This window comes from Taudactylus pleione, unplaced genomic scaffold (assembly GCF_031769625.1).
Source record: "Taudactylus pleione unplaced genomic scaffold, aTauple2 ptg000113l, whole genome shotgun sequence".
Classification (NCBI taxonomy): domain Eukaryota; kingdom Metazoa; phylum Chordata; class Amphibia; order Anura; family Myobatrachidae; genus Taudactylus; species Taudactylus pleione.
In genome coordinates, this window is record NW_028284515.1 from 2084830 (window position 1) to 2100044 (window position 15215).

Here is a 15215-nt window from a genome sequence, read left to right on the forward strand (position 1 = left end):
GCATCAACAAAGGAGCAGCGCCAAGCGTGCGCCTGTGTCCCATAAGTAAAGGGCCGGCTGGCTCATTTCTTAAAGGGTGGTGTAACCCACAAAGTGCACTAGTCTCCAACAAAAATAAAAAATTATTTTCTGTGTTTGTGTGCGCCTTAGCCGCACGTATATATCAATATAACATAAATGGAGGACGAAACTTTCTCCGATAAAAATAAAATAGGGAAAGATCAAGAACCACTTCCACCTAGTGCTGAAGCTGCTGCCACTAGTCATGACATAGACGATAACATGCCATCAACGTCGTCTGCCAAGGCCGATGCCCAATGTCATAGTAGAGGCCACATACAATCCCAAATGACAAAGTTCAGGAAAATGACCTTGAAAAAACATTTAAATCATCTGAAGAGAAACGTAAACTTGCCAATATGCCATTTACGACACGGAGTGGCAAGGAACGGCTAAGGTCTTTCCCTATGTTCATGACTAGTGGTTCAGCTTCACATGACGATGGAAGCCCTCCTCCCGCTAAAAAAATCAAACGAGTTAAGCTGGCAAAAGCACAGCAAAGAACTGTGCGTTCTAAGAAGATATCACAAATCCCCAAGGAGAGTCCAAGTGTGGTGGCGGTTGCGATGCCTGACCTTCCCAGCACTGGATGGGAAGAGGTGGCTCTTTCCACCATTTGCACGCCCCCTGCAAGTGCTGAAAGGAGCACCCACAGTCCACTTGCTGATATGCAAATTGAAGATGTCACTGTTGAAGTACAACAGGATGAGGATACTGGTGTAGCTGGCACTGAGGAGGAAGTTGGCGAGGAGGATTCTGATGATGATGTGGTTTGTTTAAATCAGGCTCCGGGGGAGACAGTTGTTGTCCGTGGGATGAAAAAGCCCATCACGGTCATGCCTGGGCAGAAGACCAAACATTCCACCTCTTTGGTCTGGCAATATTTCTATCCAAATCCGGACAACAACTGTCTTGCCATATGTACCATATGTAAAGGTGAAATAAGTAGGGGTAGGGACGTTAACCACCTAGGAACATCCTCCCTTATACGGCACCTGCAGCGCGTTCATAAAGGGTTACTGTCAAGTTCAGAAACTTTGGCTAAGACCGTAAGCAGTCCAGGGACACCTAAATCCCTTTTTCCTGTTTTATCCAAGGAATCGGTGGATGAGGAGGATGAGGACGACATCTTGCCTCCGTAGAGCCAGTTTGTGCAGGGACACATTAATTGCCAGCTTGTTTTGTGGGGGCCCCAACGAATCAATCATTTCAGCCAGTCATGTGGCAGACCCTGGCGCTGAAATGATTGGTTTGTTAAAGTCTGCATGTCCTATTTATACAACATAAGGGTGGGTGGGAGGGCCCAAGGACAATTCCATCTTGCACCTCTTTTTTTTCTTTGCAGTATGTACTGTTTAGGGCCTAGTTTTTCAAACTGCCATCCTGTCTGCCACTGCAGTGTCACTCCTAGATGGGCCACGTGTTTGTGCAGCCCACTCGTGTCGCTTAGCATAGTCATCCAGCTACCTCGGTGCAATCTTTTGGCCATAAAAACAATATTGTGAGGTGTGAGGTGTTCAGAATAGACTGGAAATGAGTGGAAATGAAGGTTATTGAGGTTAATAATTGCATAGGAGCAGAAAAACCCACAAATTCTGTGATTTAAGCTGTTTTTATGCTTTTTTTCAAAAAAATACAGATCCAAAACACAAAACCCAGAACCAAAAACACGGAAGGGTGGTTTTGGCAAAACCAATCCAGATCCAAAACACGAAGAAAGATCCAGATCCAAAACCAAAACACAAAACACGAAAAGTGGCCGGTGCACACCCCTAGTTGATATGGGCAACATCTCCACTTCTAAAAACTCTCACTTTAGCAAGTATACCCCTAATCCTGATAAAAGTAGCAACAAAAATATCTGCTGTCAAAATGATCTGTTACTCTGTGTCCTAAGAGGCAGCTGCTGAGCAAAGCACCATCACTGAACCAGGCCCTGTATGTGGAGTTACGGGTATATTTTCTTTTGTGGCCCCTTCCACTTGGAGAGTCAGGGGCATCCATATGTAACTTCAATACAGTAAGGGCACGGAGACACAAGTCATCCACGCCCCTTAGGGATGCTTCTGTGTTTTACACCTTTTAAGAAATGATTCTTTGCACATCCCATAAGCCTGGTGCAATTTTTTGGAGTTGATGATATTGACAGGCACATGTTTGTTACAAAGACATCTATACACTAGAATTAAGGTTGCACTTAACAACAGATACAACCGCAGAAATGTAAGTGTACGGATGCTTTTTTGCATATATGCAAGTCAGAATTCTATGCTCAGCTCTAAATCAGACGCGATATGAGCCTTTTCTATACTCTCATCTAAATAAAAAAAATGTTTCTTGTATTTATTTGAAGGGGGCAGGCTATGGTGGGCCAAATTAGTGAATTCAGTTACATGGCAATCTGGCTCTTAATATAAAACCACACATTGGGCCAATGTAATAGGGTGAGCGTTAGAAAATGGAGAGTTTAGCAGTAAACTCTCACACTTTTCAAACTATGCCAATGTAATAGAGTCTGAGAACAGGCAAACTCCCATGTTTTTAGACTCAAAGAACTCTCACAATTTAATCTCTCATCCAAATGTTTTCCCATTTTGAATATATAACTCGACCAATGTGAGAGGTTACTGCTAAACTCTCACATTTTCTAAACTCTCACCCTATTACATTTGGCCCATTGTTACTTAACAAACAATTGTTTTTTGTTTTATTTCTTATTTCCAGGTTTGGTGAAAATCCAATCACCCAAACAATCCACCATCTCTGCACAGTGTCCCCCAGCCATGTATTAACCAGCGCTCTACAACGGTCTTCTCGGTTGCATCACACGGTGGACAGAAAAGGACATATTGTAGACCCGTGTCTGTCCATCACACCAGAAAAGGACTATTTAAATGATGTCAAATTGGAAGACGTTTTACCGGACGGCTACAAAGAGCAAATGGGGTAATACTGACTATACTTTTTTGATGTTCCGCATGTGCTTCATTGCAATTTCTCTTGTTTGCAGGTAGGAAATTTATTGCAGATTTTTGTTTTTCAGGATTGAAGTTTTTGATGCTTTTTAATGGCATTAAAAACACCTGTATTTGCCTCTACACAGTGTATAATGACTGCTTAGTTTTTTTGTGTTGGGCTTTGCAATGCCAGCACTTGTAGACTTTAGTTTCGGTACTCCTAACCCACATTGATATATCACCCAGCCGAGGCCCCTGCAGTGTTGAAGACAGGTGTAATTGGTTGACAATCATTATCTCTCCTGTTGGAATGTGGCCTCTCTTAAGAATTCACTTATCCATGACAGCCCCTCCCACATGCACAAAGAGCCCATTACAGAAAGCGTGTGCAGGGGATGCTCCATTCCCAGTGTGTCAAGAACTGCCATCAGTCTTCATCACGCTGGCCCACACATGTCACCAACCACTGAATGATGCCTGTTTACTTTCCTCAGCCACTCTGTCCAGCCTGGAGCCCTCCGTAACTTTCCCAACAAACTGGGAAAGGAATTTCCACTCACCTGCTACTCAGCGACACATTTCTGTAGCAATCTGTTGGATCTATTAGATTGATATACACCTGAAATATAAGAATGGGTTACATACTATATTAATAGAAATAACACATTGGGTTTGATTTTGTACTGCAAGCACAGATGAAATGGGCAGATAAGGGGAGGTAAGTGACGATGATGTACAGTGCAGTGACCAACTATTAAGGACAATATGGCAGGTAAACTGAAGGAGATTTTAGCATACATGGAGAAAATCCCTTACACAAGTGTAATCAAAGTCTGTTCTTTTCAGAAACTTTAACTGGAACCCTCATGTTATGCAGGTGCACACAGTGCCAGATTAAGGTCCACATGGGCCTGGAGCTGACATTTAAGAAGGGCCTATTTTGTGCTGTCGCAGGAGGTGTAACCAACATGGCGGAGGTGTGACTAGTGATGTGGGGCTGGGGGTGTGTCTAGTGATGTGGGGGCCAATGCTATGGGGGTGTAGTCAGCACCATGGAGGGCATAGCTACCGCCTACCTTCAACAACTTCAATCTCCCTCCTCTCTTTGCTGATATGAAGCATACACCACCTGTTATATTATTGAGCAAAATAATTTAATAAAATATATATATATATATATATATATATGTGTGCAAGTTGAAGCATGAATGCTGCGGCATCTGAATATGAAAACATTTTGGCGACATCCCCATAACACGCCCATGAGATGGACCATTTTTGCCCACATTAAAAGCCTCTTCCTATTCTCTGCCCAGGAACGCCAATCACTTTTTCATGACATTTCTAATAGCTCATTCACACAGCACCTTTGTGTGTACACACATTGTAACACAATGTAACACAAGCACCGTACAGGTTTATAAGGGAAAATCGCTCAGCGACGTGAACATCGGCTTTGCATGTGACTCTGAATCAGGCCCATAGTGCATTATATCCACATGTATTACACATAAATATCAACCAACTGTAACCATACTTTGGATAAGAAATAGTTCACTTCTCAGTGGCCGCTACCTTCATCCATTGATGCCTAATAACCAGGAATTATTTACAATAGAGACTATTGGAAAACATCCGGTGCGTGACCACTAATACAATTCTGTACTTAGAGGGTGATTCTAGGGCCGACAGTTCTGATATCGCAGCTGCTACCACACCTCCTGCTGCATTACTGTTTTGAGCTGCGTCCATGGACCCAGCATTGGGACATCTCCGTGATCTTCTGCCAGCTCAAGTGACCATGAGATCACCGAAGCTGGCGAATGCAGCTGCTCAAAAAAGGCCAGGAAATCTCTATCAGCCGATGGAGATCCTGGCCTCTTCCCACCCCCCAATGACAGCCACATGCCACTGTTTGGGAAAACAGAGGCCCTGATTCAGAGCCGGACGCTCTGACAGAGCTCTCGCTCTGAATCAGGGCCGTCCCTCTTACTTTTTTGAGCGGCCTCCTGGCTGCTCGCATAGCTGTGGGTGACCACCCACAGCTATAGCGAGCGGCCAAAATGATGGTCGCGATGTTCAAGACCATCGCGACCATCGGGCTTGCGACGAGACCCTTGCGGTAGGGTCTAGCTGCCGCAAGCCCTGGAGTGCTTTTGGCTCTATCAGAGCCAAAAGCACTCCCACTGACATCACTAGTGATGTCAGTGGGGCCGGCCCCAGACGGTAGGCGTTCCCATGGGAACGCCTCTGTCTGGGCAGCCACGCCCCGGCATGCCCGCCAAAGGGGGCGTGCTGTCAATCAACATCGACAGCACACCCCCTTTGGTGCGAGACCCATAATGACAGCTTGGCTGTCGTTATTCGGGTCTCGCGCATGCGCGCGACGGAGCCGCCTCCGTCGTGCACATGCGCACTTGGGCAACATCGACCCGCTTGCGAGCGCTCAGCGCTCGCGAGCGGGTCTGAATCAGGCCCAGAGGCCGTCGCCGCTCCCTCCCCATCCAGAAATGGCAGAAGACTGGCAATCACTGACAGTCAGCCGCCGCTCTGCGTGCGAACACGCAGGACCCATACTGCACATGCGCAGTACAGGTCTTGCTTTGGCGCAAATTGGCACAGTCGGAGATGTGCGCTAACCATCAGGTTAGTGCACATCTCTGAATTAGGGCCATGAATTAATAATAATAAAATCTGCTAATATAGCAAATAAATGTATGCATTTATCTGATAGAAGACCGAAGCTTCCTCATATAAATCAACAATAGCATTATTACTATAAAAAGATGCACATTATTCGGATAATCCCTATAAAAATAAAGATAATAGCAAATAAACATGGTGCCATATATAGATACTAAAATGTGAATCACAAAACATACCACAAGCACATATATATATATATATATATATATATATATTTAATTATATATACACACACACACACACACACACACACACATAGTGTATGTGTATGGTCGCAAGCCCCGGCACTAAAATTCAGTGGCAATGACTCACTCTGGTGCCCTCCTAGAGGGTCGGCACCCGCGCAATTTGACAATTTGTAGAGAGAGGCGGCACTCAGAGAATTTCTAACAAGAAGTGAACCCTATGCCAGGGTGATTAGTCAACGTTTCGGGTACCGAATCCCCTTCCTCAGGACACAACAATAACCATTGATGTTGTACTGAGGAAGGGGATTCGGTCCCCGAAACATTGATTTATAATCACTCTGGCATAGGGTTCAGTTCTTGTTAGAAATTCTGCCTCTCTCTACACATTGGCTATATATATATATATATATATATATATATATATACAGTCAGGTCCATAAATATTGGGACATTGACAGAATTTTCCGATTTTGGCCTCTATTCACCACCACAATGGTTTTGAGATGAAACAAACAAGATGTGCTTTAACTGCAGACTTTCAGATTTAATTTGAGGGTAATTACATCCAAATCAGGTGAACGGTGTAGGAATTACAACGGTTTCTATATGTGCCTCCCACTTTTTAAGGGGCCAAAAGTAATGGGACAAACTAAACAATCCCAAATCTAACTTTCACTTTAAATCACATCTTGTTTGTTTCATTTCAAAGCCATTGTGGTGGTGAATAGAGGCCAAAATATGAAAATTCTGTCAATGTCCCAATATTTATGGACCTGACTGTATATATATATATATATATATATATATTAGGGGTGAGCGGGTTCGGTTTTACTCGGATTTACTCGGATCTTTAAACGGCATTTTATTGGCTATCGCCTATCATGTGTTTTGGATAGCCAATATAATAAATCCGAATTTGTGGTAAAGTGGCGATAAGAACCGAGTAAATCCGAGTAAAACCGAACCCGCTCACCCCTAATATATATATATATATATATATATATATATATAGTGTAGGCGATTACAGCAGCACTCAATGCAAAAAAGACTAAGATATTACTTTACCAAGCAAAACACCCACCCTGAACGGTCCATGGCTTCGCTTGAATGAGGTGTCCCATGCGGCATGATAACATCACAGGTTTATAAGATTTGGCGTCACAGAGAATTCACACCAGAAGGACTGACACCTCACCTCAGGTGGCCGCCTTCATGGATCTGCCTGTGATTGCTGTGCTGCTGCTTCTTTCGGGGCACAGTGATGGCGGGGCGGAACCTTAGCGATGTCACATGTCCTGACAGCACGTGGGGCAGAGGAGGCGCTGGGTGCGTGTGGGTGTGCAGCACAGTGAGGGCTAGTGAAGCCTCCCACTGCGCCGCCATGTTTATCCAAGCTAAGTCGGCTCCGGAGTTTGAGCCACAGGTGCCGAGGCTGGGAGCAGGGTGGCGGCTGGGGGGGCAAGGCCAGAAACATCCGCTGAGGCTGCTGTAGCAGGATTTATTTTTTTCTGTGTACAGCAGCAGAAACAATAGAGCAGTTGCTGTGGGCCTATTCTGATGGGAGGCCTGGAGCTGAAGCTCCATCCGTCCCATTGTTAATCCGGCCTTGGGTGCACATAGCTACAGCCCTGGCAAATTATCAATAGGCCACATCTTTTTGTTATCAAACAGACATACGGAGGGCTGGTGCTTTCATTAGGGGAACCTAGGCAGTTACCTAGGATGTCAACAAAACCGTCCCAGTAGTGCAGCAGCTTCACCTACCTGCTCTGGGGCCTCTGGAGGTGGTCCGGCCGGCCAGATGACGCGTAGTTCTAGCGGAATCATCTGCTATGAGTATGCTACCACAACCCTCCCCTACAGCAGCCTAACCCTAATGTTGGCATTGTGCAGAATGTCGACAAGGTGACTGCATCCCATCTCTATATGTGGGAGGTTGAAGAGCTGTGGTGGTAACAATAGGTAGGCATGGCCATCGGAGGGGCCCGGCATTGTATGGTTGCTATATTATAACAATCATTACATGATCAATTAAGGCCTGCAACTATGGTTGGAGAAAGTTTGCTCAAATGCGCAAAGGAGAAATACAGCTGATCCCTGAAAATAAGGCATCTTACGCTGTTCATTATGAGGTTCTCGCACATGTTGCTGTGTGCTGGGACCATTGGCCTATATTCTTGGTAAGCTTTATCTTTTCCTTAACTAGATAAGTCTTACGTGTCTCTGCAGAGGCCTCCAACTTGCTTTTGAAGCCATTGCAATTGCGCAGACGGGTATTCAATTTGGATGCGAAAAGTCGGAATCGGTGATAAATTATTGCCGATGACGTTATTTTCGCATGTTTCAATTATACCCGTATTCAATTTCAAAGACTTTTCGCAGGCTCAAAAAGTCTTTGAAAAAAAATGGGGATAACTTTTCACCATGTTTTACATGGCAAAAAAAAGTGAAGAATTGGGGTTTATGGGTGCAGGCTTTAAAATAATAGCCTGCACCCCTGTGATTGTCATTTAAAAATGAACTGTGTCAAAAAAAGTAAAAAAAAAAATAGGGACACCCCAAAAAAATTAATTCAAAATTTTGGGTGAAAAAAAAAAAAGTGGAAACAGTGTTTAAAAATAGGGACATCTTTAGGGGGGTCCTACAATTATGTCCCGAAAAATTCCTGTTTTTTTTCGTAGATTCCAATTCGCCGGGTCCCGTTTTCGCTGATTTTAAATTAAATACGGGGATAAAGCGGGCACGCGCCCGATACTTTATCCCAGGAAAAGCTCCGATGTGGAGCGAAAAGACCAGCACGGACTTTTCGCTCCCAAATTGAATACAGGCCTATGGCTTGTGACATCACAAACTGTGAAAAGTTGCTTTTGCACCCACATACACTCGCCCAGCTGTGCCATTTTGGTACATGTAAGTTTTATATCCCTATTATGATATACGTATTATACACTAACCTCCAAAATTGGCAACAGCCCCGGGGGATACTCTAGGGCAGTATCCCCCCTCACGTTGTAATTGGTTACCTGCCCACCCTTAGCAGACAGAAGGTGGGGGACAGCATCCTCTTCTGAGAAAGCGAGTGTGGCACTTGTCTGTGACATCACAGCCAAGTGCCATACTCCTAGGGGTAAAGTTACTGAAGTGAGAGTTTTTAGAAGTGGAGTTGTTGCCCATAGCAACCAATCAGATTCTACTTAACATTTAACTAGCACCTTCTAGAAGATAATAGCTAGAATCTGATTGGTTGCTATGGGCAACATCTCCACTTCTAAATACTGTCACATTAGGGCCTGCAAATTATGTTATATACAGTATATCAATATGGCCCTCGGCAGAAAAAAGGTTCCTCACCCCTGCCCTAGTGTAACACTGACATGTGGGAGCAGTAGCCAGAAGATCACATGTAAGAATCTGCTGGTTGCTTTTTCATGGCAGTAGCAGCTGCTTTGGGTGGGGGCACTGTGGAAGGAGGCACTAAAAACACTGGACATAATGTCATTCAGTGTTTTTTTTTAAGTATGCCCCAACTATTGTCGCCCTAGGCAACTGCCTAGGTTTCCCAAATGAAAGTACCAGCCCTCTATATGTCTTTTTGATAACAAAGAGACTCGGCTTATTGCTAATTTGTCAGGGCCGTAGCGATGTGCACCTGCATAACTGAGGTTCCCAGTTAAAGTATTCGAAAAGGACAGACTTTGATTACACTTGTGCCTGAGTATCAGTCAGGATGTCTGTGTCCACATTGCACACTACATGAACAATGGTTTTCAATTACAATCTCCAGTGACCCTTAACCTACTAGGTTTTATTGGTATTTAAGTCCAAATAAGGAGCAATCCAAACAACACTGGTTTACTTATCTAGGGATATTATCCAAACTACCAGATCAATGGTTTCTTCTTACAACCCCCTATGGTCAAATAGAAGCCAGTGTTTAACAAGGTATGAATAAAAATGTGACGTTCTGCAGTTTATATCTAAATTTACATGTTATACAGTGTATAGTATATGAATGAGCTGGAATGATGATGGTCATTTCATTTTGGTCTGTTATTTTGGTCTGTGGTGTGATTGGAGAAGGACAAAGAATTCTTAACCCTATAACGCCAACTGTATCATATTTGTCATTTATGTTATTTTATGTATCAGGCTTTACAGGTTTAAGACCAATTTCAGCCGGTGGAAATGTACGTAATTTCATTGCTAAATGTACAATAGGGCAAATATTTCAGGGAGGAAATTGGGGTGTTGGCTGCACTTCCTTCTGTGTTTATGTTTGTTAGGGTGAGGGGCTGTGCGCCACTGGAGTAAGTGAGAATTTCTAATTCACTTTGGGTATTGTTAAAGTAGTTAGGAGTACCAGGCGCAAGCTTGTCCCTGTGAGGTTCTGGTTTTGTTGTGGGCCCGGGGTGGTGATAGGAGCAGACACTGAAGCAGGTTTAAATGAAAAGGTGGAACTTTTAATGAGTGGTTTAATAAACATGAATATGACAAAAGCTAAAGTCCAGATATAGCACTAAGTGCACTTGGGAGCTGTGGTAAAGTAATGGGAAAAAGTCCAGTTAGTGACAGGCAATGATCAATGTCCAGGAAGTGACTGGTTAATAGAGAATGTTCAGGTAGTGGCAGACAATGGGAACTGTCCAGGTAGTGACTGCTTAATATGGAAATGTCCAGTTGATGACAGACTGGAGAAATCAGGTGTAGTGGCTGAAATGAAGAATGCAGGCTAAGGAAGGATTATCCAGCAGAGTCAGTGGAGGCAAGGTGCAGGGTGAACAGCAGACTCAGGTACTCAGGCAAGGGGAAGGTAATGGAGGATGCAGGGTACTCCAGCGGGGTTGGAGCAGACAAGCAGGCAGGCAGGTAGCGTATCACAGGAAACAGGTGGTGAGCACAGGGAACTCTCTCTCAGCTATGCTGAGAAACATTTTTGCACTGGCAATGAAGTGAGGCTCTGAATTTCCCTAAATACCAAGTGCTGTGCCGTGACTGGCCAGAGAGAGCATGTGACAAACCAGGATTGGGCGATTAGGTCTCGTGACCAGAGGCAAGATGACGGTGCCCATGCCGGATCATAACAGAAGCACCACCAGGCCTCACCAGCCCAAAGTGACAACATGCCCGCACAGAACCACGCACAGCCAATGCCCCTCGCCAAATACCAGCGCCACCGCCAGGCGCCCCCCGCCATAGTGACCTCACAGGTAATACCCGTCGAGCACCATCCCAAGAAACTCTGGTCGTGACAGTACCCCCCTCCTTATGGGTGGCCTCAGGACACTAGCCAGGGTTTTCTGGATGAACAGTATGGAATCTCTTGACCAGGGCGGGAGCATGGATATCTCGAGCATCGGTCCAACAACGCTCCTCCGGACCGTAACCCCTCCAATCCAGGAGATACTGCAATCGTCCTCTGCGGATGCGAGAATCCAGGACCTGAGAGACCTTGAACTCCAAGCCTCTTTCAATCTGGATGCAAGGGGAAACAGGAAGGACCTTGCGGAATTTGTTCAATATTAGGGGTTTTGGGAGGGAGATATGGAATGAGTTTGTAATTTTTAGATAAGCATGCAGCTGAAGGCGATAAGCCACAGGGTTGATTATTTCTGTGATGGAAAAGGGTCCGATGAACCGGGGAGCAAACTTCATCGAAGGTACTCTGAGATGGATGTTCTGGGTGGACAACCAGACTTGGTCTCCAACTTGCATGCCAGGTACCTTCCTACGTCTCCTATCTGCCTGAAGTTTGTAACGGGAGGACGCCTTCTTCAAATCAGAACGTACCTGAGCCCAATTAGATGCAAATCTCTGTACAGTATCCTCCACGGCTGGCACATCAAAGGCAGGCAGGCTTCGAAACTCAGGAATACGAGGGTGAAGACCGTAGACGATTTGAAATGGGGTTTGATTTGTCGAGGAATGATACGAGGTATTATGTGCAAATTCTGCCCATGATAGCAATTCAGACCAATTGTCTTGGGATGATGTCATGAAGATCCTTAGGAAGGTCTCAAGATCTTGATTGACCCTCTCTGTGGATCCATTGCTCTGAGGGTGATAGGCCGTGGAGAAGTTTAACTTTACTTGTAGAACAGAACATAAGGCTCTCCAGAACTTTGCCACAAATTGTGTGCCACGATCAGAAACTATTTCGGTAGGAAGTCCATGGAGGCGAAATATGTGCTGGATGAACAGATGAGCCAAGTCAGGAGCAGTAGGCAGTTTCTTTAGAGGTATATAATGAACCATCTTCGAAAATCGGTCTACCACAACCCAGATAGTGGTGTAACCCTGAGAACTAGGTAAATCCGTTACGAAGTCCATGGAGAGATGTGTCCATGGATGTGATGGAATAGGCAGGGGTAACAATTCACCAGCTGCGGCTTGACGCAAAGACTTATGCTGAGCACATGAGGCACAAGAGGAAATAAACTCCAATACATCAGTTTTCATGGACGGCCACCAATAACTTCTCTTTAAAAGTTCCAGAGTCTTTTGAGTACCTGAGTGACCTGCAAACGAGAGTAGCGAGCAGAGGTGAGGAGTTGCTTCCTTTTCTCCAGGACCACAAAAGTTTTCCCAGTAGGGGGCTGTATTTGTACGGTGGCAAACACTCTTGACTCCAGGACAGGGGCACTACGCAGGGTCTCCGAATTGTTGTTACAGAGGAGAGATCTAGACAGAGCATTTGCTTTCTGATTAAGGGCTCCAGATCGGAAGGTCAGGGTGTACTGAAAGTGAGCAAAGAAAATTGCCCATTGGGCCAGATGAGGGCTCACACACTGGATGTTTTTGAGGAAGAGGAGGTTCCGTTGGTCAGTGAAGGAAAATTTAGCCCCTTCCAGTAGGTATCTCCACTCCTTCAGCGCCAACTTCACTGCCAAAAGTTCTTGGTCACCTATAGCATAGTTCCTTTCGGCAGGAGAAAACTTCTTGGAGAAAATCCCACAGGGATGAACTTGGTTGTCTTTATATCGCTGGGATAGGACCACTCCTACTGCTTCTGATGAGGCATCAACCTCTAACAAGAAAGGTCTATTCAGGTCTGGTTGTCTTAAGACTGGAGCTGAGATAAAGGCATGTTTCAAAAGCTGGAAGGCTGTCTCTGCCTCGGGTGACCATAGAGCAGGATTAGCGCCTTTACGGGTCAGGACCGTAATTGGAGCCATCAGTGACGAAAATCCCTTGATAAAGCGTCTATAATAGTTGGCAAATCCGAGTAATCTCTGGATGGCTTTCAAGGTTTAAGGACGGGACCAATCCAGGATTGCCTGCACTTTTTTGGGATCCATTTCTAGGCTTCAGCCAGAGATGACGTAACCAAGAAATGGCACACTGGGGGCCTGATTCAGACCCGCTCGCAAGCGCTTGAGCGCTCGTGAGCGGGTCGATGGTGTGCTCTGTGCATGCGCAGTGGCTGCACTGCGCGTGCGCAAGCCCCAGAGCGAGAGAGAGAAATTCTCTCGCTCCGTGGCTCACTACAAAAGGGGTGGCTGTTGATGTTGATCGACAGCTCGCCCTGTTTTGTAGGCATGATCGACAGCTCGCCCTGTTTTGTAGGGTGGCTTCACAAACTGAGGCATTTCCAAGCTTTCGGCTCTATTAGAGCCAGAAGCTCTCTGGGGCTTGCAGTCACGAGACCCTACCACAAGGGTCTTGTCGCAAGCCCCGATTGTCGCGATGGTCTTGACCATCGCGACCATCATCCTGGCTGCTCGCAATAGCTGTGGGTGGTCACCCACAGCTATGTGAGCGGCCAGGAGGCCGCACAAAAAAAAAACACCCTGATTCAGAGCGAGTGCTCTTTCAGAGCATCTGTCTCTGAATCAGGCCCTGGGTACACTAAAGACACACTTTTCCAGTTTACAGTAGAGGTGGTTCTTCCTCAGACGAGACAGCACTTCCTTCACATGGTGATGATATTCCCCTAGAGAAGACAAGAAAATCAATATGTCGTCCAGATAGACAACGACTGACACATATAATAGATCCCGGAAAATTTTGTTAACGAAGCCCTGAAAGACAGCGCTGGCATTGCACAAGCCGAAAGGCATCACAAGATATTAAAAATGTCCATCCCTAGTATTAAAAGCGGTCTTCCACTCATCACCAGAGCGAATACGAATGAGATTGTAGGCCCCTCTCAGATCTAACTTGGAGAATATGATGGAACCCTTTGACCTTGTCAAATAACTCCGTGATTAGTGGAAGCGGATATCGATTTTTGACAGTTATATCGTTCAGGCCTCGGTAGTCCATACAAGGTCTTAGGCCGCTGTCCTTCTTGGCAACGAAAAAGAACCCAGCTCCGGCAGGAGAGGTGGAGGGGCGAATAAATCCTTTTTCCAAATTCTCCTGGATGTACTCAGACATTGCTTTGGTCTCTGGTAAGGACAGAGGATAGGTGCGACCACGAGGTGGCATCTTATCAGGCAGCAGGTTAATAGGATAATCCCATTCTCTGTGAGGAGGTAAGACATTTGCTTGTTGTTCGGAGAAGACATCAGTGGACATTTGATACTCCTTGGGAATTGCTTGAGATATTAATGAAGCTGTTTTCCTTACAGGTCGTATCTTGGGAAGACAGGATTTCTGACAGTCTGTCCCCCATGAAAGAATTTGCATAGAACACCAGTCTATCCTAGGATTGTGCAGGCGTAGCCAGTGTAGTCCTAAAATAATGTCTTGGGACGCCTCAGGTATCACTAAAAACTTCAAAGACTCAGAATGGAGTGCTCCAATACGGACTAGCACTGGTAGAGTTTCCTTGGTGACAACTTCATTAGCCAGAGGCCGACCATCCATGGCAGTCAAGGAAATCGCATGAGTGAGGGATGAACAAGAAATTTGTAGTTTGTCAACTAAGCTGGAGGTTATGAAATTTCCAGCTGCTCCAGAATCTAATAGAGCAGAAACAAAGGCAGGTTTAGGCTTTAGATCTATAGCTAAGGTTATTACGAAATCTTTATTATTTGAGGACGGACTCATTACTCCTAACTTGATGTCCCCAGTGTCAGTTAGGAACGAGCGTTTCCCGATTTGCGGGAACAGAAGGCCACCAGGTGTGACGAATCTCCACTGTATAGACAGAGGTTTTTTAACATCGTTCTCTGACGTTCCTCTTTGGAGAGATGTGTATGGATCACCTGCATAGGCTCTTCATCCATAGGAGTAGGGGATGGACGGGTAGGTAAGGGAAGGGTAGAGGACCTTTGCCTGTCAGACCTGTGCTTTTTAGCCTGACGTTCTCTGAAGCATAGGTCGATTTTATTACAGAGCGAAATCATGTCGTTTAGATTGG

The 15215-nt window shown here is 45.4% G+C and overlaps 1 protein-coding gene across 2 annotated transcripts in view; it reads left to right on the forward strand.

The window, feature by feature from the left end:
* TTC6 (tetratricopeptide repeat domain 6) overlaps positions 1 to 15215 on the forward strand; it is a 297795-nt gene that overhangs the window by 91440 nt on the left and 191140 nt on the right. For both annotated transcript variants that reach the window (XM_088471191.1, XM_088471190.1), the window contains one exon: positions 2785 to 3006. In XM_088471191.1, the coding sequence (XP_088327317.1) occupies positions 2785 to 3006 (222 nt within the window). The remainder of the gene's footprint in view (positions 1 to 2784; positions 3007 to 15215) is intronic.